The sequence below is a fragment of the Macaca nemestrina genome, chromosome 5 (assembly GCF_043159975.1).
Source record: "Macaca nemestrina isolate mMacNem1 chromosome 5, mMacNem.hap1, whole genome shotgun sequence".
Classification (NCBI taxonomy): Eukaryota; Metazoa; Chordata; class Mammalia; order Primates; family Cercopithecidae; genus Macaca; species Macaca nemestrina.
Window position 1 is genome coordinate 155,306,783 of NC_092129.1, and position 27,427 is coordinate 155,334,209.

The 27,427-nt window shown below is 42.9% G+C and overlaps 1 protein-coding gene and 2 non-coding genes across 5 annotated transcripts; 1 reads left to right on the top strand and 2 right to left on the bottom strand.

Moving 5' to 3' along the window:
* Positions 1-2,917: 2,917 nt before the first annotated feature.
* On the top strand, positions 2,918-15,671 carry LOC105491602 (zinc finger protein 311). 3 transcript variants are annotated; one of them, XM_011758123.2, is made up of 7 exons: positions 2,918-3,104; positions 3,440-4,736; positions 5,013-5,094; positions 8,550-8,641; positions 8,986-9,112; positions 9,752-9,856; positions 12,319-15,671. In XM_011758123.2, exons 2-7 carry the CDS (start codon positions 4,653-4,655, stop codon positions 13,896-13,898), a joined length of 2,070 nt encoding a protein of 689 aa, XP_011756425.2. In that variant the 5' UTR covers positions 2,918-3,104; positions 3,440-4,652; the 3' UTR covers positions 13,899-15,671. The 3 variants fall into 3 exon arrangements, with proteins under 3 accessions (XP_011756425.2, XP_011756426.2, XP_011756427.2); XM_011758124.3 differs by lacking the exon at positions 2,918-3,104 and having other exon boundaries at positions 3,113-3,690; positions 4,328-4,736; XM_011758125.3 differs by lacking the exon at positions 2,918-3,104 and having other exon boundaries at positions 3,113-3,690; positions 4,542-4,736.
* Positions 15,672-20,509: 4,838 nt separating this feature from the next.
* Positions 20,510-20,591, bottom strand: TRNAL-AAG (transfer RNA leucine (anticodon AAG)). Its single transcript has one exon. It is a non-coding gene; the product is annotated as a tRNA-Leu (tRNA).
* A 6,516-nt stretch (positions 20,592-27,107) lies between these two features.
* On the bottom strand, positions 27,108-27,179 carry TRNAE-CUC (transfer RNA glutamic acid (anticodon CUC)). The gene has a single exon. It is a non-coding gene; the product is annotated as a tRNA-Glu (tRNA).
* Between the last annotated feature and the right edge of the window lie 248 nt (positions 27,180-27,427).

The following is a 27,427-nucleotide window of genomic DNA, read 5'->3' on the forward strand; positions in this document are numbered from 1 at the left end:
TTTAGGTATTTACACTGGACCTATTTTGTAGATAGACAAACTAGGGTGTGTCTAAGGTATGATACACACATATTGTGAGTGGGGTAGCCTGGATTTAATCTCATACGTAAGCAAATTTTATTTCATTTTGATACACTTTTTAAGCAGCTAACCATGACTATTCACAAAGGTATGCAATCCTTGCCTCCACTGAAAGCACCAGAACACCTTGGAAAAATGGCTGATTCCAGGTCTGAGGCAGGAAATATACGACATGTGTCTGAAACATTTATCTTGCCATAAAGGAAAAAAGCAAAGACACTTAAAGTTGGATGAAAAGGACACAGGAGATAAAATAAAGGGACTCCCACTGATCAAAGATGAAATAATTTGAACATTAAAAAGAATAACGACTGCAATTGAGATTCATTGAATATACTTTTTTAAGTCCATGTGTTCATACTGATATGCAAAAAGAGAAAACAAAACTTTGCATTAGTTATCAACTGATGCAGAACACTTGTTGTGCACAAAGAAAGAAAACAAAATTTTGCATTAGTTGCACAGAAAGATTGTGCATCAGTGCACATTAGATGTGCAAAAAGAGAAAACAAAATTCTGCATTAGTTATCAACTGATGCACTATCCTAAAACTTAGAACCAAACATCGGTTGCAGTTTCCTCACTCAAAACCATTCCCCTGTTTCTGCAGACCAGAAGTCTGGGAACAGCTTGGCTGGTGGTTCTGCGTATATCCTCAGGTTGCACCCAAGACATCATTCGGGACTGCAGTCATCTGAAGGCTTTACTAACATAGAAAGATCCACTTCCAAACTCACTCATGTGGCTGCTGGCAGGAGGCTTCAGTTCCTCACCACATGGGCCTCTCCTTACAACATGGCATTTGGCTTTCTCACGGTTGTGTGATCTAAGAAAGAAAAAGAGACCAAAACAGAAGTCATAGATTATTTTATAACCTAACATTGGAGATAATGTAGCATCAGCCAGGTGCGGTGGCTCATGCCTGTAATCCCAGCACTTTGGGAGGTCAAGGCAGGCAGATCACTTGAGGCCAGGAGCTTAAGACCAGCCTGGCCAACATGGTGAAACCCCATCTCTACTAAAAATATAAAAATAAGCTGGGCATGCTGGTGCATGCCTGTAGTCCCAGCTATTTGGGAAACTGAGGCAGGAGACTCACTTAAACCCAGGAAGTGGAGATTTTAGTGAGCCAAGATGGCGCCACTGCACTGCAGCCTGGGCAACAGAACAAGACTCTGTCTCAAAAAACAAAACAAATTAAAAAAAACATAGCATCACTTTTACCAGATCATCCAGTCACACAAACCAACCGTGGTACAATGTGGAAGGGGGCTACACAAGGATGTGAATGCTGGACAGTAGGGCCCAGCCAGCCATTTTGTAGGATGGCTATCACATTTTGTAAGATGGTTACCATTGATGGCACCTAAGGCACAACTGCTTTTTCTGAAAATTGGCAATTATGTTGAAAATTAAATAGTCTGTCTTTCCTGTACAAACTACATTTCAGGATAACCGAATAGCCCTGAGTTGTTAAATTGATGAATGAAAGTTTTTCTTTATAGAGGAATTCTAACTAATAAATGTGAAAAACTTATTGAATTAGAAAAATTACAATTTTACAACCTCTATTAAAATAGTTGATTTTGGCAAAACTCATCGGTGGCTGAATCTATCAGATTAAAAACCAGTGGGAAAGTTTACATGGAGGGATTCAGCTGTCAAGTATTAAACCCGTTGGTCAATCTTAGCATCAAAAACATTATATGCTCCCTGATGTATGGCAAAAAGTATACAGCACCACCTAAGGATTCTTACCAACAAAGTTAAACCTAACTCTAATCAAACCTTTAGAGGTAACATCAAGTTTTACAGGAAATATAAGGCTAGAGAAACCAATAAAATGGGGACACAAATAGACAAAGCCAGCATGTAGAGCATTTAGGACAACGTCCCAATTTGTTCAATTAGTTGACTATATGAGGGGCAGGGGAAGAGAAGGATGGAAGGTAGAACTAATTCAGATGTGAATTTTAAAAGAATTAAGACACATGCCCAAATTAAACATATGGACTTTAGATCTTGAATGAAAAAGAAAACAAATGTAAGAAGCATATGTATATATTTAGGGAAATATAATATGGACTTGGTATTAGATGATAACCAGGAATTCGTTTGTTAAATGGGATAATAGTATTGTGATTCTGTAGGAAAATATTCTTTTTAAAAGAAATGCATAATGAAGTTGAAAGTAACCGGCCGGGCGCGGTGGCTCAAGCCTGTAATCCCAGCACTTTGGGAGGCCGAGACGGGCGGATCACGAGGTCGGGAGATCGAGACCATCCTGGCTAACATGGTGAAACCCCGTCTCTACTAAAAAATACAAAAAAAAAACTAGCCGGGCGAGGTGGCGGGCGCCTGTAGTCCCAGCTACTGGGGAGGCTGAGGCAGGAGAAAGGCGTAAACCCGGGAGGCGGAGCTTGCAGTGAGCTGAGATCCGGCCACTGCACTCCAGCCTGGGCGGCAGAGCGAGACTCCGTCTCAAAAAAAAAAAAAAAAAAAAAAAAAAGAAACATATTTGGGGTTTGCTTTAAAACGTTTCAGCAAGAAAAAAATGGAGATGGATGAAACAAGTGTGGCAGAATTTTATGTATTTTTAAATGTAAATGATGGATATATGAGGGTTAATTATACTTTTCTTTCGACTTCTGCATAGGCTTAAAATAATCTTTGCTTTTGGGGAAAAAAATTCAATTATTTGTCTTCTTAGTTAATATTTAAAAGTTACTTTTTCACATATTTGTTACAAAACTTCTGTCCATTCCTATCTAGAGGTTCCTCTACATGGGAAAAATGGGGCAAAAGTGCAACATTTCTGCAACCCCTTTGCACCCGCCATAAACGCACGAGAACTCCTACAAGGCTGAGCCGCGACGAGGAGGGCGGAGAGTTTGAGGGAACGCCTAGACCAGAGAGTTGATGCCTTTCCTAGAAAATCACCGGAAATGATAATTGGCGGACTAGGAAGTGGAGCTTCTATATAGTTCTGTTTCTCTTTTCTTGGGGAGAGTATCTGCGGGAAGGTCTGTGCTTTGGGCCGGCTTGGGTCGGGATTTGCAGATGAGAGGAGTCTGGCGCCGCCGCACCTCTCACCTAAATACCCGGGCTCCTGGGGTTGCAGGCAGGGGCGGGGCTTTGGGGTCAGATTTGAGGAGGGGGGTCTACTGCGGTTTCCTCCCTCGAAGCCATTCCCCAAAATGAGCTTTTCCCGCCTGTCTGCCCTACCTCCTCCCCTCGTCTTGTTCCCAGGAGCCCCTGACCCATTCTGGGTTTTTTTTTGTTTGTTTGTTTTTGTTTTTTTTGAGACGGAGTTTTGCTCTTGTCACCCCTGACCCATTCTTTTTATTCTTCTCTACAGCACCCATTCATATATTCATTCAGTCAGCTAATTTTGAATCCAGCACATACTATTGCAAGCGCTGTTTTAGGCGTTGAGAATACAACAGTGAACAAGACGACAAAAATTCCTGCGCTCACAGAGCCTAAAAGCCTACATTTTAGCGAGGGTAGAACGACCATAAACAGTGTATATATTAATAAGTCACTTATGCACTATATTGGAAAGTGATAAAGCGCTATAGAGAAAAAGAAGAATTCACGTAAAGCAAGGTAAGGCACATCAGGATTGGAAGGAGGGGATAAGTTGCAATCTTAAATAAGGCACTTAGTTAACGTAGACCTCCTTGGGAAGATGACATATAAGAAAACACTTGAAGGAGGCAAGATTATTAGCCGTGGAGATCGCTTGAGGTGAAGGGAGCAGCCAATGGAAAGGCCCTAAGATGGAAGGAAGGAAGGTCGGTGTGGCTGAAGAAGATTGAGGGAGTGGGAGAAGAGTAGAAGGTGTTGAGAATCACACATCCCGTAGACTTGTGTGCCACTCTTAAGCCTTCAGCTTTTATTTTGAGTGAGCAGGAGAGGAAGTTAGAAGTAGTGGGCACATTCAATAGGGCCTTGCATACCTCTGTAAGGACTTCAGCTTTTATTCTATGTAAGGTTGAGCCACTGGAGAGTTTTCAGCAGAAAGATGAAATGATCCAACTCAAGTTGTAAACGGACCACTCAAACTGCTCTATTAAGAAAGACAGGAGGAAGGCAAGGATTGAAGAAAGGAGACCAGTTAGAAGGCTACCACAGTAATGGAAAGGAGGGGAGATAGCAGGTGACGGTGGCTCAGAAAAAGGTGGTAGCAATAGAGATTGTATTCTAGATATGTTCACATTTTCAGTTTGTCTTCCTGCCTTAGGTTCTCAGTGACTCCCTGTTTTTTTCTGTGGTCACGTTCCTCTTTTCCCTTCACCAAATATGCAAGGAAACAAGAAGTGAGATCACAGCTGGTTTAGTGTTGCTAATGAAACCCAAATCCAGGGCAGTGTTTGACACATTAAGCCAAACAGCAGCTGCCCTGTGGGTCAGAAGGGTCCTTTGGCTGGCACCACCAAAATATGTGTTCTCCAAAGGAGGCTGGCATCAACTGGAGCCACTTCACAGCTTGTTTGAGAACTGGATCTGACCAGTAGGAAGAAACCAGGACAGCAGTGGAAGACTGTTAAAGAAACCTGGGTAAAAAGATGCAGGAGGTAAGAAGAGGAGGGTCTGTGATATATCACAAGGAGGAAGAAGGAGAAGTGAGTCCAAGAAAGAAGGAAAGCAATGTGAGTGGTGGTGTGTCTGACTGTAGATACTGTTGGAGGTATCTTCTCCTAGATACTGTTTTTCCTGCTTGACCGGGTGATCATTAAAGCTTTGTAGTTGTAGATGCCATTTCTAATTTTCATAAGGTATTAGGAACTGAGTCTATTATTTTCTTCCCTCTTTTGGTATTTCTGGGAGACGGTTTCCATGGATAGACCTGTATGGTTGCTTGCATCTTCCTATGTGTTTTTCTCACCTTCATAACTTCCCTGAATTCATTCTATGCCTTGCGATAGGTTGTGCTGTCAGATGAGAGTTCAGGACCACCAAGCCAGCTGCTTTGGACCCCCCAGGATACCCAGCTCCCTCAGGAAAGAGGTGAGGTACACAGGAGATTGTGGCAGGAGTCATGGCAGCTGAGAAGGGAGTAAGGACACAGAGTGGGTACAGAATGCTACACTGGGGCCCAAAAATCTGTTCATTAATGACCATTTATAGAAAGTCTTATTTTGTTTCTATACTAGGCTTGGATCAATATCTTAGAGGAACTAAATATTCAGTTTTTGTATCTTAAATTTTGAAAAAAATTCATAAAAGATTCTACAAAGCAATTTATCAGAGAGACTCAGTGCAGTCAGACATTTACTATTTGTATAACTTGAGATATATGGTAAATATTCACACATAATATTTTACACTTGTAAAACTTGTGGTATAATTCAGTAATTCCGACCCAAGCATAATTTTGCCAACATGTAAAATTTGAATATATACAATTTTATTTCTGCAGACCTTTTTGGAGCCCTGATACTTTTAAATAATGTATAGATAGCTCCGAAATAGAAAATAAAGCAGTGACAAAAGAAGAAGCAAAAGTTTTCCCATTGAAGCCCTGTGCTCTTTGGGGGCTTATGTGAGGAGGAAAAGTGGTTAAGATTTGTATAAAAGCTGATGGTGGGCCGGGCGCAGTGACTCATGCCTGTAATCCTAGCACTTTGGGAGGCCTAGGTGGGTAGATCACTTGAGGTCAGGAGTTCATGACCAGTCTGGCCAATATGATGAAACCCCATCTCTACTAAAAATACAAAAAGTAGCCAGGCGTGGTGGCATGCATCTGTAACCCCAGTTACTCAGGCTGAGGCAGAAGAATCGGTTGAACCCAGGAGGCGGAGGTTGCAGCAAGCTGAGATCATGCCACTACACCCCAGCCTGGGCAACAGAGTGAGACTCTGTCTCAAAAAAAAAAAAAAAATGCTGTTGGAGGTGCAACCTAGGAGATGGTATATAGCAATTCAGGAGTCATAAAACCAGACCCAGAAAGGCACAGACTTTTGGACAGAGGAGTAGGCACATTCAAAAGTAAGCTTTTTAGTATATGTTACCTGCAAAAAATAAAAACAAAATGTGTTTCTAGATATAGTGTTGAAACATCCAGAGGAAGAATCCTGAAATTCTGCTGTACAAGGGATCACAAATGAGAATTAATAATATGGAACATAACTTTTTTATAAATTTAGAAATAGAAAATAATAGCTATTGCTAAACTCGGATGCACGAGTCTCCCAGTCCTTTTTTTCTCAAAAGATCTTGAAATCTGCTGTGGTGGATTTTCAGGATCAGAAATTCTATAGCCACCTATCATATAATACAATACAAATGTATTAATCTCATCCCACAAAATATCTGTATAGTGCTCTAACGAAAAGTTTTATGTTGTTTCTTCATGTAGCCTGTTTCCTAAATTCACTTTTAACTTGAGAGGAATAACTAACCTTTCAATTTCTAAAGCTAAAGCTAAAAAATAAAGCTTATGAATCACTATGAGTGATAGACTTTCCCAGTTGTGAAGAAGATATGGTAAAAACCAGTAGGGACGTATATGGAGGGGAATGAGTTACATAGGGGTATGCTTTTGTCAGAGTTTCTCTAAGGGTACATTTAAGACATGTGCATTTCATTATATGCAAATTTTACCTCAAAAAAGAATGTAAACAAATATTGAACTTCCAGTTAATGATATATATGTTAAAGTGTTTAGGGGTAAAGTGTACTGATGCTTTCAACTTACTTTGAAATTATTCAAAAAATAAAATACATTAATGAACAATAGAGGAATAGATAAATGAATAAGTGTGTGATAAAGCAAATACACAGAACGTAAATTCTGGAATGTAAGTGATTGGTATATGGATATTTACTATATAATTTTTTCAATTTTTCTATGTACTTGAAAATATTCATAATAAAATAATGGTTGAAAACATCCAATTGAGAGCTTTAAGTGTATTAATGTTATAAGGAAAAGAACTGTTATGTAACATTAACAAGGCACAAACATGTGTCTTCTGTGAGTTGTGTGCCATCCAGGTGAGTTTAGACTTTTTGAGACAGTTATAAAGGAACTCGGAGCTTTTAGAGTGAGACAGAGAAAAAACTGTATGGAACCACCACGACTGAGATGCAGCCTTGGTCTTGGTCAAAAGCTGTAAGTAGCTGAAACTAAAGAAAAGTCTTCTTGGGCAATTTCAGTGAAAAGAAATCAGCTTGGTTCTAAAATCAGGTTTTGGTAAAAATGGAATGATAGTCTTGAGGGTCTAAAGCCAAAGGGTGATCCTAAAATCTTACCAATAGATTACTTTGACCCTACTGGTGTCTTACTAGCAGAAAGCAATTATTCAGATTTGGACTTAGGGATGTGTTGATAAACTATCAAGAAAAACAAGGCACCTTAAACATTGAAGCTACAGAAAGATTGAGCTGGCCTACAAGGAATAAAGTCAGGCCCTATTAATTAGTAATATGAATCTACTTCTCAGCCGGGCATGGCGGCTCACGCCTGTGATCCCAGCACTCTGGGAGGCCAAGGCGGGCAGATCACGAAGGCAGCAGATTGAGACCATCCTGGCTAACACAGTGAAACCCCGTCTCTACTAAAAATACAAAAAATTAGCCAGGAGTGGTGGTGGGTGCCTGTAGTCCCAGCTACTTGGGAGGCTGAGGCAGGAGAATGGCGTGAAGCCAGGAGGTGGAGCTTGCAGGGAGGCGAGATGGTGCCACTGCACTCCAGCCTGGGCAACAGAGTGAGACGAAGTCTCAAAAAAAATAAAAATAAAAACTACTTCTCACCCAATCATATGGATTATACCTGAACACTTGGACATTCTTAATAAAGTTTATTTTGCATTTTAAAACGCTGTGTGTGCTATACTATATTGATGTAGGGAGGATAGCTCGGTACTAGGGAATTAGTAGGAAAGAGGTGCAAAATCGGGAAGAATGATTCTTCTCTAATAAGAGTGAGGAAAAAAATTTGTAACAAACTACTGGAGGTAGACCAGCCATTAAGTTACCAGAAGAAGTAAGCATCTCTGGATGCTTTTGTTCAACACGCACACATGTACACACGCACATGTGCAGACACACACACACACTCTTTCACTCTCCTTCTACCCCAAGTATTTTGGAAGAAATGACTTCAGTATTCAAATACAGGAAGAAGGGTTATTCCAAACCAGGGAGTAAGTGATTTGGGCCTTTTTACCAGATGTTCGGCGAGGGGGAAAGTTTATTCCAGGGCAGAGAGCACAGGAAAACATAGCAGTTGAGAGAGGAGGAGAGTGCACTTCCAAGAGACGTCTTGGCTGCTGTGCCGGGGCCTGATGCCCAACACTGGAAGCTGAGACTAGAAAAATAATGAAGAGGAAGGAAACTGTAAGGCAGTAGCCTAAAACCCTAGGTTAGAGCTGCAGAAGCTTCTACATTTGAGGAAGAGAAGATGAATGCAGGAGTAATACTGTGCTAAATTGACTCTTGGCTTACTTATCTTCCCTCAGCTCTATTACCTGCCCAGTGTCCTGCCTTCACTAAAGATGGAAGCCAAGGAAACCTGCTGCAAGCAGATATCACACTGATGAGCCAGGCCCAAGTGAGCTGAGGCCCCTTTCCTCCTTCTGGAAGATACATCACTACCTCCAAAATATGGCCTTATTTTCACTGCATTCTCTGGCTGTGCAACTCCTAAATCAGGGTTCTCGCTCTCATAAGGAACATTTTGTTGCGTGATAAACCACTTGTGGGTTGTTTTCTCTTTCATTTTTTTTTTTGCTATCAAAACCCCAAACTCCCTTTCATCTCATTTGTAAATATCCAACAAAAGGGAAGAGCCTTTCACATCTATAAACCTCCTCCTTGCAAATTCCTTTCTTCTGCCCCTGTTTCCTGAGGAAACTATGGTGTTTTCTCCCGGATAACAGGAGCATATTATTTCAGGAGTCAGTGACATTCGAGGATGTAGCTGTGAACTTCACTAACAGGGAGTGGCAGAGTCTGACCTACGCTCAAAGGCATCTCTATAAGCATGTGATGTTGGAAAATTATGGGAACATGGTATCACTTGGTAAGGACCTTCCCTGCACTTGACTTAACGCTTTCTACCTTCTTTTTTTATTATTTAATTGCTTTATTTATTGATGTATATGAGGTCTCATATTGAAAGTCAGAGTCCCTATTCTTTATCATCAGGATCTTGCCCAAAAATTAAGAGTTTTGAGTTGCCTCTGTTACATAGCAAGATAATTTTTGGCTAACCTAGCTGCTGTTTTTTGATTTGGAATAAGAGTCTGCCTGAGTGAAAAGGAGACACTTAGCTTCTGTTTTCTCTGGGTTCTTGCTTCCTCAAGCCTCTCATTTTTTTATGAGGTGTTCTATATTCCACTCCTAGTCATGAACTACCTTCTAGGTGCCTGAAACTGATAGTCTTCCTATACAGACTCCCATTCTCCTAAACAAAAACAAAATAAAATAAAAGACAGGAAAGCACACCCAAATGACTGTTTCCCAGAACCTTCTCTTTCCTTCTGAGTGTGACTTTTCTGAGAAAGTCCCCAAACATGTTCTTTTACATGTTACTAGACCCCTGAAAACCCCTTTTCTCTAAATGAACATTTATTTCCTGTTTCCATATGCAAACAGAAGGATCAGGGCTAAGCATTAAGTTATATGTTACTCTACACACTTATTTCTTTTCTGCAACCAGGATTTCCATTTCCTAAACCTCCTTTAATCTCTCATCTGGAGCGAGGAGTAGAGCCCTGTGGGCAGGATCCACAGGACAGGGAGTCCCTAAGCTGCTCCTATCCAGGTGAGTAATAGAGAAACTTTTCAGTTCCCTCTTATTTTCCATGTGACATGATGGTTATGGAACATTCTCGGTGGATCATCCAGCCCAAAGGGCCCAGAAAGGAAACCCATTTAGGAAACTTAAGGAAAAGAAAATTGAAACAATGACAAACTATTTGGGCAGTTATTCTGTCATTATCTAATTGGTTCTTTGCAACCTATCTAATAGATTTTTGCAATTTGGCCTTCAAAAAAAACTCAGAGGCTGGGCACGGTGGCTCACGCCTGTAATCTCAGCACTTTGGGAGGCCGAGATGGGCAGATCACCTGAGGTCAGGAGTTTGAGACCAGCCTGACCAATATGGTGAAACCCCATCTCTACTGAAAATACAAAAATTAGCTGGGTGTGGTGGTGCGTGCTGGGTGTAATCCCAGCTACTTGGGGGGTCTGAGGCAGCAGAATCATTTGAACCCAGGAGACAGAGCCGAGATCACACCACTGCACTCCAAGCCGGGGGCACAGAGTGAGACTCCACCTCAAAAAAAAAAAAAAGCTCAGAATATTTATCACCCTTCTGTGTATCAGTTACTCCAGGGCTCATAAATTGAGACAGGTGAGAGGCATTCTACGCAGAAGGAATAACATGTGAGAAAGCACTGAGGAATAAAAGAATATGAACTGTGAGTTGTTCAGTATGAGTACAGCAAGGGACTTAGAATAGCTTTGGGGAGGGTCATAAGTAGTAGAAAGGGGCAAGATCACGATATGATGTCTGTTTTTTGGGAGTTTTCTCCAGGAATTTAAACTGCAAAACTTGAACTTACAGTAACAGCTAATATTGATTAAAGTACTTCAGTGTGGCATGTGCTTTACAAATATTAACTCATTTAATTATCATAGGTAGCCTAGAGCTCATTTTATAGATAAAGCAACTGAGGCAAAGGAGAAGTGAAGGCGTCCTCCCAAGTTCACACAGGTATTAAGAGTTATTAAGTGTCATACTAGGATTTGAACCTAGGCAGTCTCACTCTAGAGCCAGGACTCTTGACGTATGCTTTACGTTCTTCCTGTCTGGTTAACTGTGGAGTGCCACTGAAGTATTTTAAGCTAAAAAGTGACATGATTAGACTTGATTTTCAGAAAGAATAATCTGGAAGCAGTGTAGAGGATGAATTAGAAGGGATTCAGGCTAAAGGATGTTTGAGGGATATAGCAATTAGTGAGTGAGAATGCCCTGGCAGTGGAAATAAAGAGGAAGAGATAGAGTTCAGAGATAATATTAACAAGATGCATTTGGAGTCTTCAGTTGCCAGCAATAGAATTAACCCAAGCTAGCTTAAGCAGAAAAACATGAATTTATTTATTATTCAGGATGTGTCATAGGACCTAAGGGCAGGTATGTGTCAGGACCTAGAAGAGACTCGAAACCATCAGGGCCCTCTTTCCAGCTGTATTCCCTGCATCTTTGTGAGTCAGCTTCATTCTTCTTTCTAGACAAATTGACCTCTGCTTCTCAGACCAGATGGCAGAACATTCCCTCGTCTGTACCAAATACCATCCCACCACCACTAGTTCTCAAATTTAAGTGCTAAAGACTGAGCTACTCTTAAAGCTGGCCTTACCTGCCTTCAGATCACAATTCTAAAGTCCAGGATGAGAGAATCTGGCCTGGTTTGGGTCAGGTATTGCGCGGATCTAATCTGTCCCAACCAGATGTGCTGAGTCACATAATAGAAATACGGCTCTCCAGGGCCCACCCTTGGGAGCAAAGCAGACAGTTCCTTGAAAAGGGACTGCATCAGCATTTCAACACCTCCTCTGTAACTCTCTTCACAGGTAGAGTTTGTAAAATGTTAGCTGGGTAAATACGAGGGAGATAGAATTGAAGATTATTTCGTTTTGTGGCTTAGATGACTAGGTATATAGAGTTTACACTCACTAAACTAAGAGACTATAGAGGAGTAGGTTTTTAAGGATTTTTTATAAAGTGTGCTGAGTTTAAAATATTTCAAGGCCGGGCGTGGTGGCACACACTTGTAATCCCAGCACTTTGGGAGGCTGAGACAGGTGGATCACAAGGTCAGGAGTTCGAGACCAGCCTGGCCAATGTAGTGAAACCCCGTCTCTACTAAAAATACAGAAATCAGCCGGGCATGGTGGCGGGCGCCTGTAATCCCAACTACTCGGGAGGCTGAAGCAGGAGAATCACTTGAATCTTGGAGGCAGAGGTTGCAGTGAGCTGAGATTGCACCGTTGTACTCCAGCCTGGCCAGCAAAGAGACTCAATCTCAAAAAAAAATAAAAATAAAAAATAAGATATCTCAATACTTTTCATCATTTCAGCCTGTTCTGACTTTTGGCCACAACGTCAGTAATTTTTCCAGCACGGAAAAGTTATTTACTCTTCAAACAGCTTAACATTGCTTCACCCCTCCCATCTCACTTATTTTCTTTCCTCTGACATTTGTATTTTCTTGTTAAAGTGTCAACTGATAAGATGTGGCCTGAGAATGAAAAGGCAAGTTCACAACAACAGATTTTTGAAAATGAAGAAGCCTACTGGATGAAATCTAACAGTCTCCTAAAAGTTGATTCCCAGGATCCTGAGGTTAGAGAAGTTTGTGTTCAGGAAGTCAAATTAGAGAATCAATGGAAAACACCTATAAGGGAGAAACTGAGAGAAGAGAAAGAAGGCTCTGAGGAAGTAACCTGCAAAAAAAGAAAGAACCAGAAGGTGCTTAGAGAAAACCCGAATCCAAACTCAAAATACAGTCGATGTAATAGTACAGCACAGAAACTCCATGAATGTGCCAGGTGTGGCAAAAACTTCAGTTGGCACTCAGATCTAATTCTCCATGAGCAGATTCATTCTGCTGAGAAACCCCATGTGTGTGATGCGTGTGGGAAAGCATTCAAGACCAGAAATCAGCTTTCTGTGCACCAGATAATCCACACAGGGGAGAAACCTTTTAACTGCATCCAGTGTGGGAAGGCTTTCAACAGTAGATCAGCTCTTTGCCGACATAAAAAAACCCACAGTGGGGAGAAGCCTCACGAGTGCAGGGACTGTGGGAAGGCCTTCAAGACCAGGAACTGTCTGTGTATGCATCAGCTCATCCACACTGGAGAGAAGCCTTACGAATGTAACTGCTGTGGGAAGGCCTTCCAGTTTAAGCATTCCCTTACCATCCATGGCAGAATCCACACTGGAGAGAAGCCATATGAGTGTGAGGAGTGCGGGAAGGCCTTCAGCGGGAGTTCAGACCTCACCAAACACATAAGAATCCACACTGGGGAACGACCTTATGAGTGCAGCGAGTGTGGAAGGGCCTTCAGTCGGAGCTCAGACCTAAGCAAGCACAAACGAATCCATATTAGGGAGAAACACTATGGGTGCCCCCAGTGTGGAAAAGACTTCAGCATCAAGGCAGAACTCACCAAACACAGAAGGATGCACACTGAAGAGAAACGTTACAGGTGTGAGGAGTGTGGGAAAGCCTTTCGTCATAACTGTAAGCGCCGGGCTCATGAACGAGAGCACACCGGGGAGAAGCCCTATCAATGCGGAGATTGTGGGAAAACCTTCCAAGACCGGCACTGCCTTACCATCCATCAGAGAATCCACACTGGAGAGAAACCTTACAAATGTTTAGAGTGTGGGAAAGCTTTCGGTGGGAAGTCAAACTTGACCAATCACCAAAGAATTCACACTGGAGAGAAGCGTCACAAATGTGAGGTATGCGGAATGGCCTTCCATCATAGTTCAGTCCTGAGGCAACACAAAAGAATCCACACTGGTGAGAAGCCATACACCTGCAGTGAGTGTGGCACGTCCTTCCGTCAGGGCTCAGCTCTGATTGGACATAAGCGAGTTCATACTGGAGAGAAACCTTATGAATGTGAGGAATGTGGAAAAGCTTTTAGAGTGAGCTCAAATCTTACTGGACATAAGAAAAGAAAACATCAAGTATGGAGAACCCATGAACTTGATGGGAGTAGGAAATCCCTCTCGCCAGTAACTGTTTCTCAGACCTCAGCAGTTAGTATTTTGACCAGTGCCTGAGTATAACAATTCTGGTGTTACTTTCTGTTTTTCCTACCTCGTAGGCTGGTCCTTCTGTCTCCTATATTAGTTATTCCTGATTTCCTGACCCTTAATTGTGAGATTCCCCAAAGACATTGTTCTTTACCTTCTTATTCAGTATTTTTTCAGTGAGCACATTTACTTCCAAGAGTTTATCAATCACTTCCTAATAATAATAAACACTTATTAGTGCTTGCTGTGTCCTAGGCACTGTTCTAAGGGATTTACACATTTAAACTTTTTAAATCCATACAACATCCCTATGAGATCAGGAATTTGAGGCACAGAAAGATTAACAAACTTGCCCAGGATCACATAACTAGTAAATTCTGTGCTCAGGCTTTCCTAGGCAATTCCCATATGCGTGCACCACATCCTTCAGACATGAAGTTATACCTCAGTTCAGCACAAAACAGTTTTTAATTTATAAACACCAATCATTTTTAGCAATTTTTTAAACATAAAGCTAGAATGGTACTTCTCCATATTGTATCAGGATTGCTGAGATTCAAAGTGAAAAGGGAGACAGGGAGAGAACAGGTTTAGAAATCACAGATAAGAGCTGGGCACGGTGGTTCAGGCCTGTAATCTCAGCACTTTGGGAGGCTGAGGAGGGAGGATCACGAGGTCAGGGGTTCAAGACCAGCCTGGCCAATATGGTGAAACCCTGTCTCTAATAAAAATACAAAAATTAGCCAGGTGTGGTGGTGCACACCTGTAGTGCCAGCTACTCAGGAGGCTGAGGCAGGAGAATCGCTGGAACCCAGGAGGCGGAGGTTGCAATGAGCCAAGATCATGTCACTGCACTCCAGCCTGGGTAACAGAACGAGACTCCATCTCAAAAGAAAAAAAGAAAGAAATTACTAGCCTGACCTCCAGAAGTCTTTTGATGTTTACTAAACACACAAAATGAACATTTTGAGAGCGTATTTTTTTTAGTAAATTTTAGACTTTTACCAGGTAAACAAGATATGTCTTGAAAATTTTGAAGGACTACTTTATGAACAATGGGTTAATCTTGTTCTGCAACTATCCCAGACTAGAATTACAGTCCACACGTAGAAGCTACAGGACATCTGTACATTTAGGAGATACTCAACTGGAACAGATTCTGCCCTAAGGTAATAAGTTTGGTAAGAATAATGCTGAAGAAATTCAAAGGTCAGGTTCATAGTTGAATGATAAAACATGTTGCTTGAAACCCTAAGATATCTGTAGTTCTAATTCTGAAGAGTTACCAAACAAGAGTTAGTCTAAGTTATAATTTACATATAAAAATCACCAGGTAAAACTCACTTTTTTAAATCTAATTATGTTCTACATGCAAACAAAATTTTTACCAGGAACATTGATATTATGAGATTCTTTTTACTTTACCTTCACAAAAGAAATAGAGAATGGCCATTTCATTTAAGTTTAAGAAAGATTATAAGATACTTCTTGGTAAGGATCGTAGCTTGACTACGTGTATCTGGTATTGCTCCCCCTCAGAACTACACTAATGCTACAGTAAAACCATTCATAATCAGGAAGAATGACAGAGGAAACAACTACAAAATTTTGGAAACTGAAAAATGGATAAGTAGTAACGACATTGAATCTAAGAAAGCCAAATTTTAGCCTGAAGGGGGCAAGTAAAGGACAAATCTGACCAGGCATAGTGGTTTACATGTGTAGTCCCAGCACTTTGGGTGGCCGAGATGGGAGGATCACTTGAGATCAGCAATTTGAGACCAGCCTGGCCAATACGGTGAAACCCTGTCTCTCTATTAAAAATACAAAAATTAGCCGGGCTTGGTGGCGCATGCCTATAGTCCCAGCTACTGGAGAGGGGGAGGGGGAGGTGGCAGTTAGCCGAGATTGCACCACTGCACTCCAGTCTCTGGGCAACAGAGTGAGACTTCTAAAAAAAAAAAATAATAAAAAATAAAAAAAAAAAAAAAGACAAATCTATTTTACATCATAGAATCTTAAACGACTCAAGAATTGGTGGCACCATATACCCCTGGACATGAGGATGAATAGATTAAAATGAGGAGAGTCTGTCACAGGCTATTTAGGAAGCAAGCAGAGTCCTAGGTCCTCAAGCCCAAAGAAGATTGGAGGTTTATTTTCTGAAGAAGGTTAAACAAAGGATATGTGGGTTAGACACAATCGAGGACAGGAATTCCATTTGGGAAAAGGAGCATTCTGAATGCCGATGCCTCCAGCCTACTTTCCTTGTCTCCCAGAAAGGTAAGGGTCTGGCTTTCACCTACCAGACAAAAGACAGTTTTCAGTGAGAAATCCAACCAGAATAGACCTGAAGATACATCAGGAGTTTCTCAGCAAGTGGCCTAGCCAGATAACCTGTAGTGAACATAAGCAAGTCATAGTCGTGCCGTCAGAGCTTCCCACAGGTTTTATAGTCGTCCTCTATTAAAAAAAAATAAAGTTTATTGGCCAGGCACAGTGGCTCATGCCTGTAATCCCAGCACTTTTGGAGGCTGAGGCAGGCGGATCATCTGAGGTCGGGAGTTCAGGATCATTAGCTGGGCATGGTGGCTCTTGCCTGTAATCCCAGCTACTCGGGAGGCTGAAGCAGGAGAATTGCTTGAACCCAGGAGGCAGAGGTTGCGGTGAGCTGAGATCGTGCCATTGCACTCCAGCCTGGGCAACAAGAGCGAAACTCCATCTCAAAAAAATAAATAAATAAAAAACAAATTTTATTATAGAACATTTCAAATCCATGCAAGAGCAAAGGCAATAGAAAAATGAACTCCATGTACACATCATTCAACTTCAACAATTATTACATCAGGGTTAATCTTGTTTCATCTGTATCCCCACCCATTCCCTCTACTTAAGATTATTTTCAAGTAAATGACAGAAATTGTGTTTCATCCATAAGTATTTAATTGTCTATAGGAGATAATGACTGTTTAAAAAAACTAATAATATGGGCCAGGCGCGGTGGCTCACGCCTGTAATCCTAGCACTTTTGGGAGGCCAAGGCGGGTGGATTGCCTGAGGTCAGGAGTTCGAGACTAACCTGGCCAACATAGTGAAACGCCGTCTTTACTGAAAATACAAAAATTAGCCAGGCATGGTGGCAGGTGCCTGTAATCCCAGCTACTCGGGAGGCTGAGGCAGGAGAATTGCTTGAACCCAGGAGGCAGAGGTTGCAGTGAGCCAAGATCACACCACAGCACTCTAGCCTTGGTGACAGAGTGAGACTCCGTCTCAAAATAAATAAATAAATAAACTAACTAATAATAGAGCCAGGGGCATGACGGCCTATGCTGTAGTCCCGTCTACTTAAGAAGCTGAAGTGGGAGGACTCCTTGAGCCCTAAAGTTTGAGGTTAGCCTGGGCAATATTGCAAGACCCCATCTCTAAAACACAAACCAAAAATATAAATAAACTAACACTAGTACAGTTATCATACCTAAACAAAATCATCTACTTGCCAACATCATCAAAGATTCATTCGGTGTTCAAATATTTCTCTAATGCCATTTTTTTCTTAACATTTGAGAAAAAACAGGCCTGGCACCATAGCTGACACCTGTAAGCCCAGTACTTTGGGAGGCCAAGGCAAGAGAATCACTTGGGCTCAGGAGTTCAAGACCAGCCTGGGCAACATAGCAAGACCCTGTCTGTACAAAAAATTCAAAAATTAGTCAGGCATGGTGGTGCACGACTGTGGTCCCAGCTACTCGGGAGAGGAGATTGGGAGGTCAAAGCTGCAGTGAGCCGTGACCATGCCACCACACTCCAGCCTGGGTGACAGAATGAGACCCTGTCTCAGAAGAAAAAAAAAAAAGTATTCAAATAAGGTCAATACATTGTGATTAGTTCGTACATATCTTGAGTCTTTTAACATTTAAGTTCTCCCCATATCTCTTTTTTCTTGAAATTTATTTAATGATTAACTAGGTGGTTGGTGCTATTGAGTTTCACAGTTTGGATTTTAATTATTGCACACCTTTGGTAGTATTTAACATGTTCCTCTGTCCCTGTATGTCCTAAAAATTAATAGTTAGATCTAGGGGTTTTAGATTTGGTTTTGGTAAGACTACTTCATAGGCATCAGCACAAGCCTTTTTTGTTTAACATGACTAAAGTAGTCTTCAATAGCCTCCTTGCTTTCTGCTGAAAAGATTTTCCAGGTTCATCTGGTATATTTCCTTAAGAAGACTCTTCTAAAACTAGTACAGGAGAAAAATAGAAGATCTGAATAGTCTGATACCAATTATTTAAGTAGAACCTGTGATATACAGTCCCAGAAAGAAAACTTCAGGCTCAGATGGTTTCACCAGTTAATTCTACTAAACATGCAAGGAAAAATAATCCCAATGTTAAACTCATTTTATGAGGCCTGTGTAACCTTAATACCAAACCATTAAGGAATGATGAGGAAAAACAAACAACACAAGGAAATTATTTTGTTTTTCTTTTTGAGACGGAGTTTCGCTTATCACCCAGCTGGAGTGAAGTGGTGCGATCTTGGCTCACTGCAACATTTGCCTCCCAGGTTCAAGCGCTTCTCCTGCCTCAGCTTCTTGAGTAGCTGGGATTACAGGCGCCCGCCACCACGCTCGGCTAATTTTTTGTATTTTTAGTAGAGACAGGGTTTCGCCATGTTGTCCAGGCTGGTCTCGAACTCCTGACCTCAGGCGATCTACCCGCCTCGGCCTCCCAAAGTGCTGGGATTACAGGCGTGAGCCACGGCGCCTGGCTGCTGGAAATTTTTTTAAAAAGATAATTACAGGCTATTATCATTCATGAATGTAGTGAGAAAAATCTTGAGACAGTAACAAACAGAATCCAGAAATATACATTTTTTAAAAGATGACATGTCTTGAACAAGTTAAGATTATTCTAGCGGCCGGGCGCGGTGGCTCAAGCCTGTAATCCCAACACTTTGGGAGGCCGAGACGGGCGGATCACGAGGTCAGGAGATCGAGACCATCCTGGCTGACACGGTGAAACCCTGTCTCTACTAAAAAATACAAAAAATTAGCCAGGCGAGGTGGCGGGCGCCTGTAGTCCCAGCTACTCGGGAGGCTGAGGCAGGAGAATGGCGTGAACCCGGGAGGCGGAGCTTGCAGTGAGCTGAGATCCGGCCACTGCACTCCAGCCTGGGTGGCAGAGCGAGACTCCGTCTCAAAAAAAAAAAAAAAAAGATTATTCTAGCATGGAGAAGGTGGACTAGCATTCAAAAATCAGTAAAGGTGTCCAGGCGTGGTGGCTCACACCTGTAATCCCAGCACTTTAGGAGTCCCAGGAGGGAGGATCACTTGAGGTAAGGAGTTTGAGACCAGCCTGGCCAACATGGCAAAACGCCCCCCTCTACTAAAAATACAAAAATTAGCCAGTGTGGCCTGCACCTGTTATCCCAGTTGGGAACAATTCTGTGATTGTCCTTCTTTCTAACATACAATTCATATGATTTTCTTTTTTTTCTCTTAAATCTGGAACATCATTCAAAATCTACACATAAAAAACTATGTCCTCTTTAGTAGAGTTTGTCGCATATTAGGGCAGTAACTTATCTAATCCTTGTGAACCCCCATGAGAACCCCGCTAAACTCTGAGTTCTTTGGGGCAAGGACGTTCTGTGCTGTTCCCTTGCACATCCTCTCCATACCCTCCCAAACTTTAACTATGAAGCTGGAAGGAGGAAGAGAAGATTAGGGAAGGCTTCCAGGGAGAAACAACTTCCAAGCTAAGGTCTAGAGAATGAGACAGACCGGAAGTATGCAGACAGAACTGCTCGGAGGAGATAGGGCTCCCCTGGAAACCACAGAGATAGGGGGTACTGAGAAGCCCACAGAGAAGGTACCTGGCTGGATGTGTCTGGCAGTTGTAAGGTAAGGCAAGGCACTGGCACTTTCCCTAGAGTTGTCTCTTCTCTAGTCCAAGCGCGAAGTGAGCACACTACAGAGAGGCTGGAGGAAGAACCGCAGCTGATTCCAAACATAAATTAATCCTTCAGGCTGCGGGCGGTGGTTCAAGCCTGTAATCCCAGCACTTTGGGAGGCCAAGGAGGGAGGATCACCTGAGGATAGGAGTTCAAGACCAGCCTGACCAACGTGGCGAAACCCTGTCTCTACTAAAAATACAAAAATTAGCCAGGGCGTGGTGGTGCGCACCTGTAATCCCAGCCACTCGGGAGACTGAGGCAGGAAAATAGCTTGAACCGGGGAGGCAGAGGTTACAGTGAGCCGAGATCGTGCCGCTGCACTCCAGCCTGGGCGACAGAGCGAGATTCTGCCTCAAAAACAAACAAAATTAATCCTTCAGAGGAACTAGCAGAATCTGTCTTTAGTTACGAGCAGATTGCAAGGGTCGGACGTCCATTCGTTTGTTTGTAATAAAGAAGTACGTGTCATTAAAGTTTTCCTTTTGCTCGTGTCACTCATTGCTGTATCTGAGGCGCCTGGAGTACATTGTCCTCTCAATTACAGGGGAACATTGTTCTGTGGACGGTTATCTCTAGCTGCGTGGTAAACAGAAGTGAAAGAGGAGAAAGAATGGGATTGATACGTAAGAACCATCCATACTGAACATTCGGAAAGGGATTCCCAGTGAGAATGAAAAGTGCTTGGCAGCGGTGGGATTCGAACCCACGCCCCCGAAGAGACTGGAGCCTTAATCCAGCGCCTTAGACCGCTCGGCCACGCTACCGTGGGTCGTGGGGGTTCCTTTCCGCACTTTCCCTAGTAGAGAACGTCGCCCCCTACGGCGTTTAAGGCCTATCTTTTTTCCCCATTGGGGAATGTTGCCCCCTACCGCGTTTAAGGTGTGTCTTCTCCCCACGACCTCTTCTTCTCTGGAGCTCCCTCCAGTGCCACCAGAGAACTTCGGGCTGCTGTTCAGCCGCGACACACCCCGACCCCCAACACTTTGCTGTCGCACTGATGGGAGCAGTGAGGAAGGAAACCGGCCGATCCTAGACGCCCGTCACTTGTGTCACCGATGTAAGAGGAAGCGGCCTCGCGGACCGAGAGTCCCAGGGGACGCTGTGGGTCGCAGGTTCGCTGTGGAAGGTGACGGCTGCCTGGAGTCCCGACGCTGCTGAGCGAGTTTCGAGTGGTTTGGCCGAGGGAAATCTACGAAAAAAGGGGGCGCCGTGCGAAAGAGCGCAGTTGTAGCTGTTTGTGAAGGTAAAAATTCAGAAGGTGACCCGCGGTCTCCGCAGAAAAGGCACATGACGGTTCAGTTTGAAACTCCAAGATTCGAATCATTTAGAAGTATAGTTGCTGCTGTACTATAATGCAATGAATTGATAAAGTTGTTCTTTGCGTTTCTCTTAGTGCAGGTGACAGCGCATCTGTCTCCTTGGCCCAAAATTTTGACTGAGTCCTAAAATAAAAACGCATTGTGCAAAAAATTATGACAGAAATAAGATCATAATAAAGCAAGCGGTGGAGTTTATTGTTTTGTCATTCATCTTCATTAAAATCAATGCTGACAGAAGTTTTTATCCAATATGCCTATGCCTATGAAAACTAGGCTGTCTTACAAATTCTTTTTTTTTTTTTTTTTTTTTTTTTTTTTTTGTGAGACGGAGTTTCGTTCTTGCTGCCCAGGCTGGAGTCCAATAGCGCGATCTCGGCTCACCGCAACCTCCGCCTCCTGGGTTCAAGCAATTCTGCCGCCTCAGCCTCCCGAGTAGCTGGGATCACAGGCATGCGCTACCATGCCCGGCTAATTTTGTATTTTTAGTAGAGATGGGGGTTTCTCCATGTTGGTCAGGCTGGTCTGAAACTCCCGACCTCAGGTGATCTGCCCGTTCCGGCCTCCCAAAGTGCTGGGATTGCAGGCTTGAGCCACCGCGCCCGGCTGTCTTACAAATTCTTATACTTGAATTGTTCATACGGAATTTATTGCATAGTGCCTGGTGTTAATTTCCTGCGGCTACTGTAACAAATTATCAGAAACTGTGTGTCTAAAAGCAACAGATACGTATTCTCTTACAAGTCTGGAGGCCAGAAATCCACAATCAGTATGTGGGCCAAAATCAAGGTGTGGGCTGGGTCCAGTTCGCTCTAGAAACTCTAGGTAAAATCCTATCCTGGCCTTTTCCAGCGTCTGGTGGTTGCTTGTTTACTTATAGCCACATCTCTCCAGCCTTCAAGGTCAGCACCTACAAATATCCCTCTGCTTTGTCTTCATATGGCCTTCACCACCACCAAAAAAAAAAAAAAAAAAAAAAGGGCTAATTCACTAAAAGTATCTCGTTAATACTGAAAGTTGCAGTTCTCTTAGCAATACATTATTTCCTAAGGAAATTACTTTAGGAAAATTACTAAGAAAAAAGATTTCCAAGAAAGCAAAAGCAATATTATAGTCACTCCCTACTCTTTTTTTTTTTTTTTTTTTTTTTTTTTTTTTGAGGCGAAGTCTCCCTGAGTCGCCCAGGCTAGAGTGCAATGGCGCTATCTCGGCTCACTGCAACCTCTGCCTCACGGGTTCAAGCGATTCTCCTGCCTCAGCCTCCCGAGTGGCTGGGACTACAGGCACCTGCCACCACGCCCAGCTAATTGTTGTATTTTTCATACAGACAGGGTTTCACCATATTGGTCAGGCTGGTGTCGAACTCCTGATCTTGTGATAAGCCTGCCTCGGCCTCCCGAAATGCTGGGATTACAGGCGTGAGCCACGGCGCCCAGCCTGCTCACGCCCTGCTCTTTCTCCTGGTCTCACTTTCCTTTGTTCCTCCGTATTCCCCAAGGTAGGCGCGCCTCTTTTCTCACTTGCTGTGTCAATCTGGGCTCTCTGCCTGGTTCTCTCAGTCCCTCACAACAGCAATAATCTCCTCTCCACTATCAAGGCTATATTATCCTACCAGTTCTAGATCTCTGAGAACAAGATGGCCGAACTAGAGGGAGACTAACCACTTTTTGACAGCTTTAACCTTCAAGGACACAGAGCAACGGTGCCCTCCTGCTAGGTGCTAATTGTCATCAGCTGCATCTTGGTCCATCAAAGGCATCAATCCAGAGACTGATTTTCTCTCTGGTGTTTGCATTCCTGCACGATAAACTAGAAGGGTGAAATCAAAATAGAAAAATGGCAGAAATTATTTGAAAGTGACGATATCAACCAGTGAGCACCAGGAATCCATTAACCCGTTCAACAAGTACTGACTGAATGCCTACTCTGTGCCTGGGCACTGAATATTCAGGATGAACGCTGACACCGGCGGTCCTCACTCTCACAGCTAGGAGGAAAGGCAAACCGATTAAGCGATTGCAAGTCATCATCGTGACTGAACTGGTGCTGGGTCACGCAGCTCGGGATTGGAACTTAGTGTCGATCTGGAACAGCCTGCTTGGAGAAATTTACGAATGCACTGGGGAATGGGGTGGAGGTAGGAGGTTGGAGCGAGACAAGACTGGCGAGAAGTCTGAAAAGAGAAAGACAATTTGGGTTGTAGGGGGGCCGCTGGCGGGATTGAACCCGCAACAGAACTACGCCCACAACCCCTCTCTCTCCATAGAATCCCTACCTCCTGGAGGAAAGACTGAGAATCCTGAAGGAGTCAGGAATGAGAAGGCCAAAGGAGAAAGAAAAGAGTAGGAGGGTTTCTCCCACAGTCCCCGCGGATCAGTTGCGTAGGTGGTGGAGGTCCCTGACAGCTGCAGCTGCCTGGTCATTGCTGGATCTGTGATTCTAAAATTCTGAGCAGTAATGAGCCCAAGCGTGCACCTGAGGAAAGAGTAAGGGCACACAGAGTCATAACAAAGTATGTATGTATTTGAGCCAGGGCCTCGCTTTGCCACGATCAGAGCTCATTGCGGCCTCGAACTTCTGGGCTCAAGAGATCCTCCTGCCTCAGCCTCCAAGCAACTGGAATTACACGCACAAGTGACCGTGCCTAGCTTTTCTCTTTCTTTCTCTTTCTTTTCCCTTCTCTCTCTCTCTCTCCCCCCACCCCCCAACCCTCTCTCTTTTTGGTAGAAACGGGGGTCTCGCTTTTTTGTCCAGTTTGATCTCGAAATCCGAGGCTTCAAGCGACCCTCCCGCCTCCACCAGAAGGACGAATGTAAACCAGACACGAATATGTCCCTGTTCCCCGGCCCTGGCGAGGCACTTGCTAGTATCCTCTATCCAACTGCCGGCTGAATGTGTTCTCTCTAGGAATCGAGGAGGACTGCCTTTCTCGCTGGTTCTGTTTCAGTCCGGATCCCACAGCTTCAGTCCAACAGGTTTGCTTTGTTTGATAGGCTGGGCATGAGAGTGAGATTTGGAGCTATCCTCACAGATTCCTGGAAGTTGAACAGAGATCTCCGATGAGTCCTCTCTTTAGAGCTAAACTGATTCCCCAGGACCTACCAACTTGAGAAATTTTCTGGGAAGCACGTATGTACCTGTACGGACTTGTCAGCAACTGCCATATATAAGGAACTCTAATTCCAGCTTTACTGTGCATGACAAGAAAGCTTGAAATTGAAATCTTGATGCCATCCCATAGGTAACCGAGATTTTCCAGGTTTATACATAGTTCAGAATTCAAAGTTCTGAACAATCTAAGAGCTTTCACACCTCTGCGCTTTTGCTTCTCCTGATCGCTTGTCCTGGAATGCTGGTTTCCATTTTGTTCCCTAATAAAAATCTTGTTCATTCTTCAAAGCCCACTTCAGATAGGGTCTTCTCCACCCCACCTCCAAATCTCCCTCTCTTTCTCACACACACACACGCCATTGAATTTTTCCACACTTCATTTTAGCAGGTGACTCTTTCTGCCCACTAGAAAACTTATTCACACTATCTGTCTTCTTCATTCCCTAAGTACCCGTGAGAAGAATGATGATGATGATGATAACATTAATAACACGGATTTGGATAATTGGCTGACTGCTTTTGTGTATTATGTTATTGACTCATCACAACTTTATATAGTAAATACTATAATACTTTTATTCCCATTTTACAGTTGAGAAAATCGGGATTTGGGGGGTGTTGAGAGGTGAGATTTGTGTCTTGGTCGTTTTTCATTTTCCATAGTGACTAGTGTAGTACAAGCCTACGGCCTCTCAATATTTATAGATTGATTCATTGACCCTAGCTGTTGACTTTTTTGTGTGTTTGTTTTTGTTTGTTTGTTGTTAGCAGTCATTCACATTCTCTTTCCTCCTCTTGTCCTGATGCATATTTTGGTTTTATTTTTTCGACTTTCTCTCTGAGTTGACGAGTAATCAGTAGCAAGTCTGGTGAATAAACGGAACCTACTGTGCCAAAATGCAAAATCAGGAAATTTTTTTTTCCTGTGAACAATGAGTAATAGCTTATATGAGAAGGAAAGAAAATGGTAGCATTGGAAGAAGAGTTCTTCATCTCTAATCCAATTAGCTTTATGTGGAAAATGAAGGAAAACAAAAGAAAAAAAAGAGGCATTAATCAAGATAAATTAACCCAGACAGTTCCTTTCACAGGGGTCCCAACCAGACTGTTTTCCAATAGCAGAGGCATAAAAACTAATGAAGCAAGAGATTCTTGTTGCACATAGAGGAGACAACGTGTGATATCATGAGAAGAGCGTGTGTTCAAGCAGTGATCACCACCAGGCCTAGAGGGTTGAATTCCTATGAAACATTAGATTAAAAGACTTCCGTATATACAGGAATTTTACAAACCATATTACTTTTATGTCTATGTCAAAATAAAATTTCTTAGTCAAATTGATCTTATGTATGTGTCAAAGTTTATTAATTCAAGGAGAGAACTGACAAGATGACAAAAGAGTGTCCCATCTCAAGGAAGTTTTGGAAACTGTGAATGTATGGGGGAAGAGAAGAGAAAGGGCAATTAATTAGAAAAAGTCCTGCTTCATTTAACTTGATCATAAAAACATCACGTCCTGGCCGGAGGCGGTGGCTCACGCTTGTAACCCCGGCACTTTGGGAGGCTGAGGCGTGTGGGTCACTTGAGGCCAGGAGTTCGAGACCAGCCTGGCCAACATGGTGAAACCCCCGTCTCTAATAAAAATACAAAAATTAGCCAGGAGTGGTAATCCCAGCTACTCGGGAATGCCTGTCATCCCAGCTACTCAGGAGGCCGAGACAGGAGAATTGCTTGAACCCAGGAAACCGAGGTTGCAGTGAGCTGAGATCAGGCCACTGCTCTCCAGCCTGGGCGACAGAGAAAGACTCCATTTCAAAACAAACAAACAAAGAAATCACACCTTCCATTTGACGGTGAAATAATATCAGGAGCACCATGATTTTTCTTTGGAAACTTGTAGAGAAGTCATACGTGCCCATATCTTATCAGATATAAGAAAGAAATAATAAGCAGTACATCTGGGGCTGCTCTTTAGACAGACCAAGAAACAAAGATTCATGCCTCAATACTGTCAGACAGGAGCCAGTCAGCACAGAGTCACCAAACCTTGACAGGAGAGAAACAAAAGTCTGCTTTTTCTCCAGTAGTTACCGGTAAATTTATCAAATGTGCATTCAGAGATGATGCTGAATGCATTGTTCGCCTGTTTCTCAGTTTTGTGACAGCAGGTTTTAATTTAATTTAACGTGAAATTAAACCTTCTCCTATCCTCTCTTAGGAAAAAAACATGATTTGTACGTTCATAGGGGAAGAAAGGTTGAAGTGCTTGAGAGATGAAACAATCCCGAAACTGCTTTGGCCCAGAACATTAAATTACTGTGTAGGTATTTCTAGGGCTATCCCCTAGCTCCCAGCTGGAGCAGCGTGGAATTTACAGAAAAATCCGAGGAAGATAGACTGGTTGTCTAAACCACCGAGGTTCTAGCAGCTTCAGAAGCTTGAACACAGCGATCAAATCTTCCAGAAATGACTTCCCCATTTCTTCTCTGTCATCTTCATAACTGTCTTTTCAAAAGGTTATGCTACTCTCAGCTAACTCCTAATCGATTGTCTCTGGAATTTCCCGCTTACTGAATCACCCAATTGAATGAGTTAAAAATGTTAAAGCGCTTACTTAGAACAATGCCGGACACTCGGTCTACGCTAGATTAAGTATTCATTAATAAATGTTTTAAAATAACTGAAAATTACATCGCTTGTCATTTTGTACCTGGAGTACCAAAGCAAGAACGGGGTTTCTATGCAGAAAATACCTCATATGAAAATTGAAAGTTAACTTATGCACAATTTGCTGTCTGCTCAGAGATTTCGTTCCTGGATGAAAGAATTTGTAGGTTAAAACAAAATGCTCTTTTCCCTGACCGGGAATCGAACCCGGGCCGCGGCGGTGAGAGCGCCGAATCCTAACCACTAGACCACCAGGGAAGTTACAAACACCTTACTAAAATACATTTATGAAGCCAGAACTCGACACACATGCACACAGTTGACTTTTCCTAGTTTTCCAACGAATTAGTGTGAGATCATGCCCTCGTATTCACCGACCTCTTGTTTTGCACAACCAATAAAATTTGGACAGCAGAGGGCGTGGAAACGCCGTAACAGTAATCTGGGAGGTTCGTAACTGGATGATGGAACGTGCTCTGTTCCAATATGTGCATTCAACCGGCAAT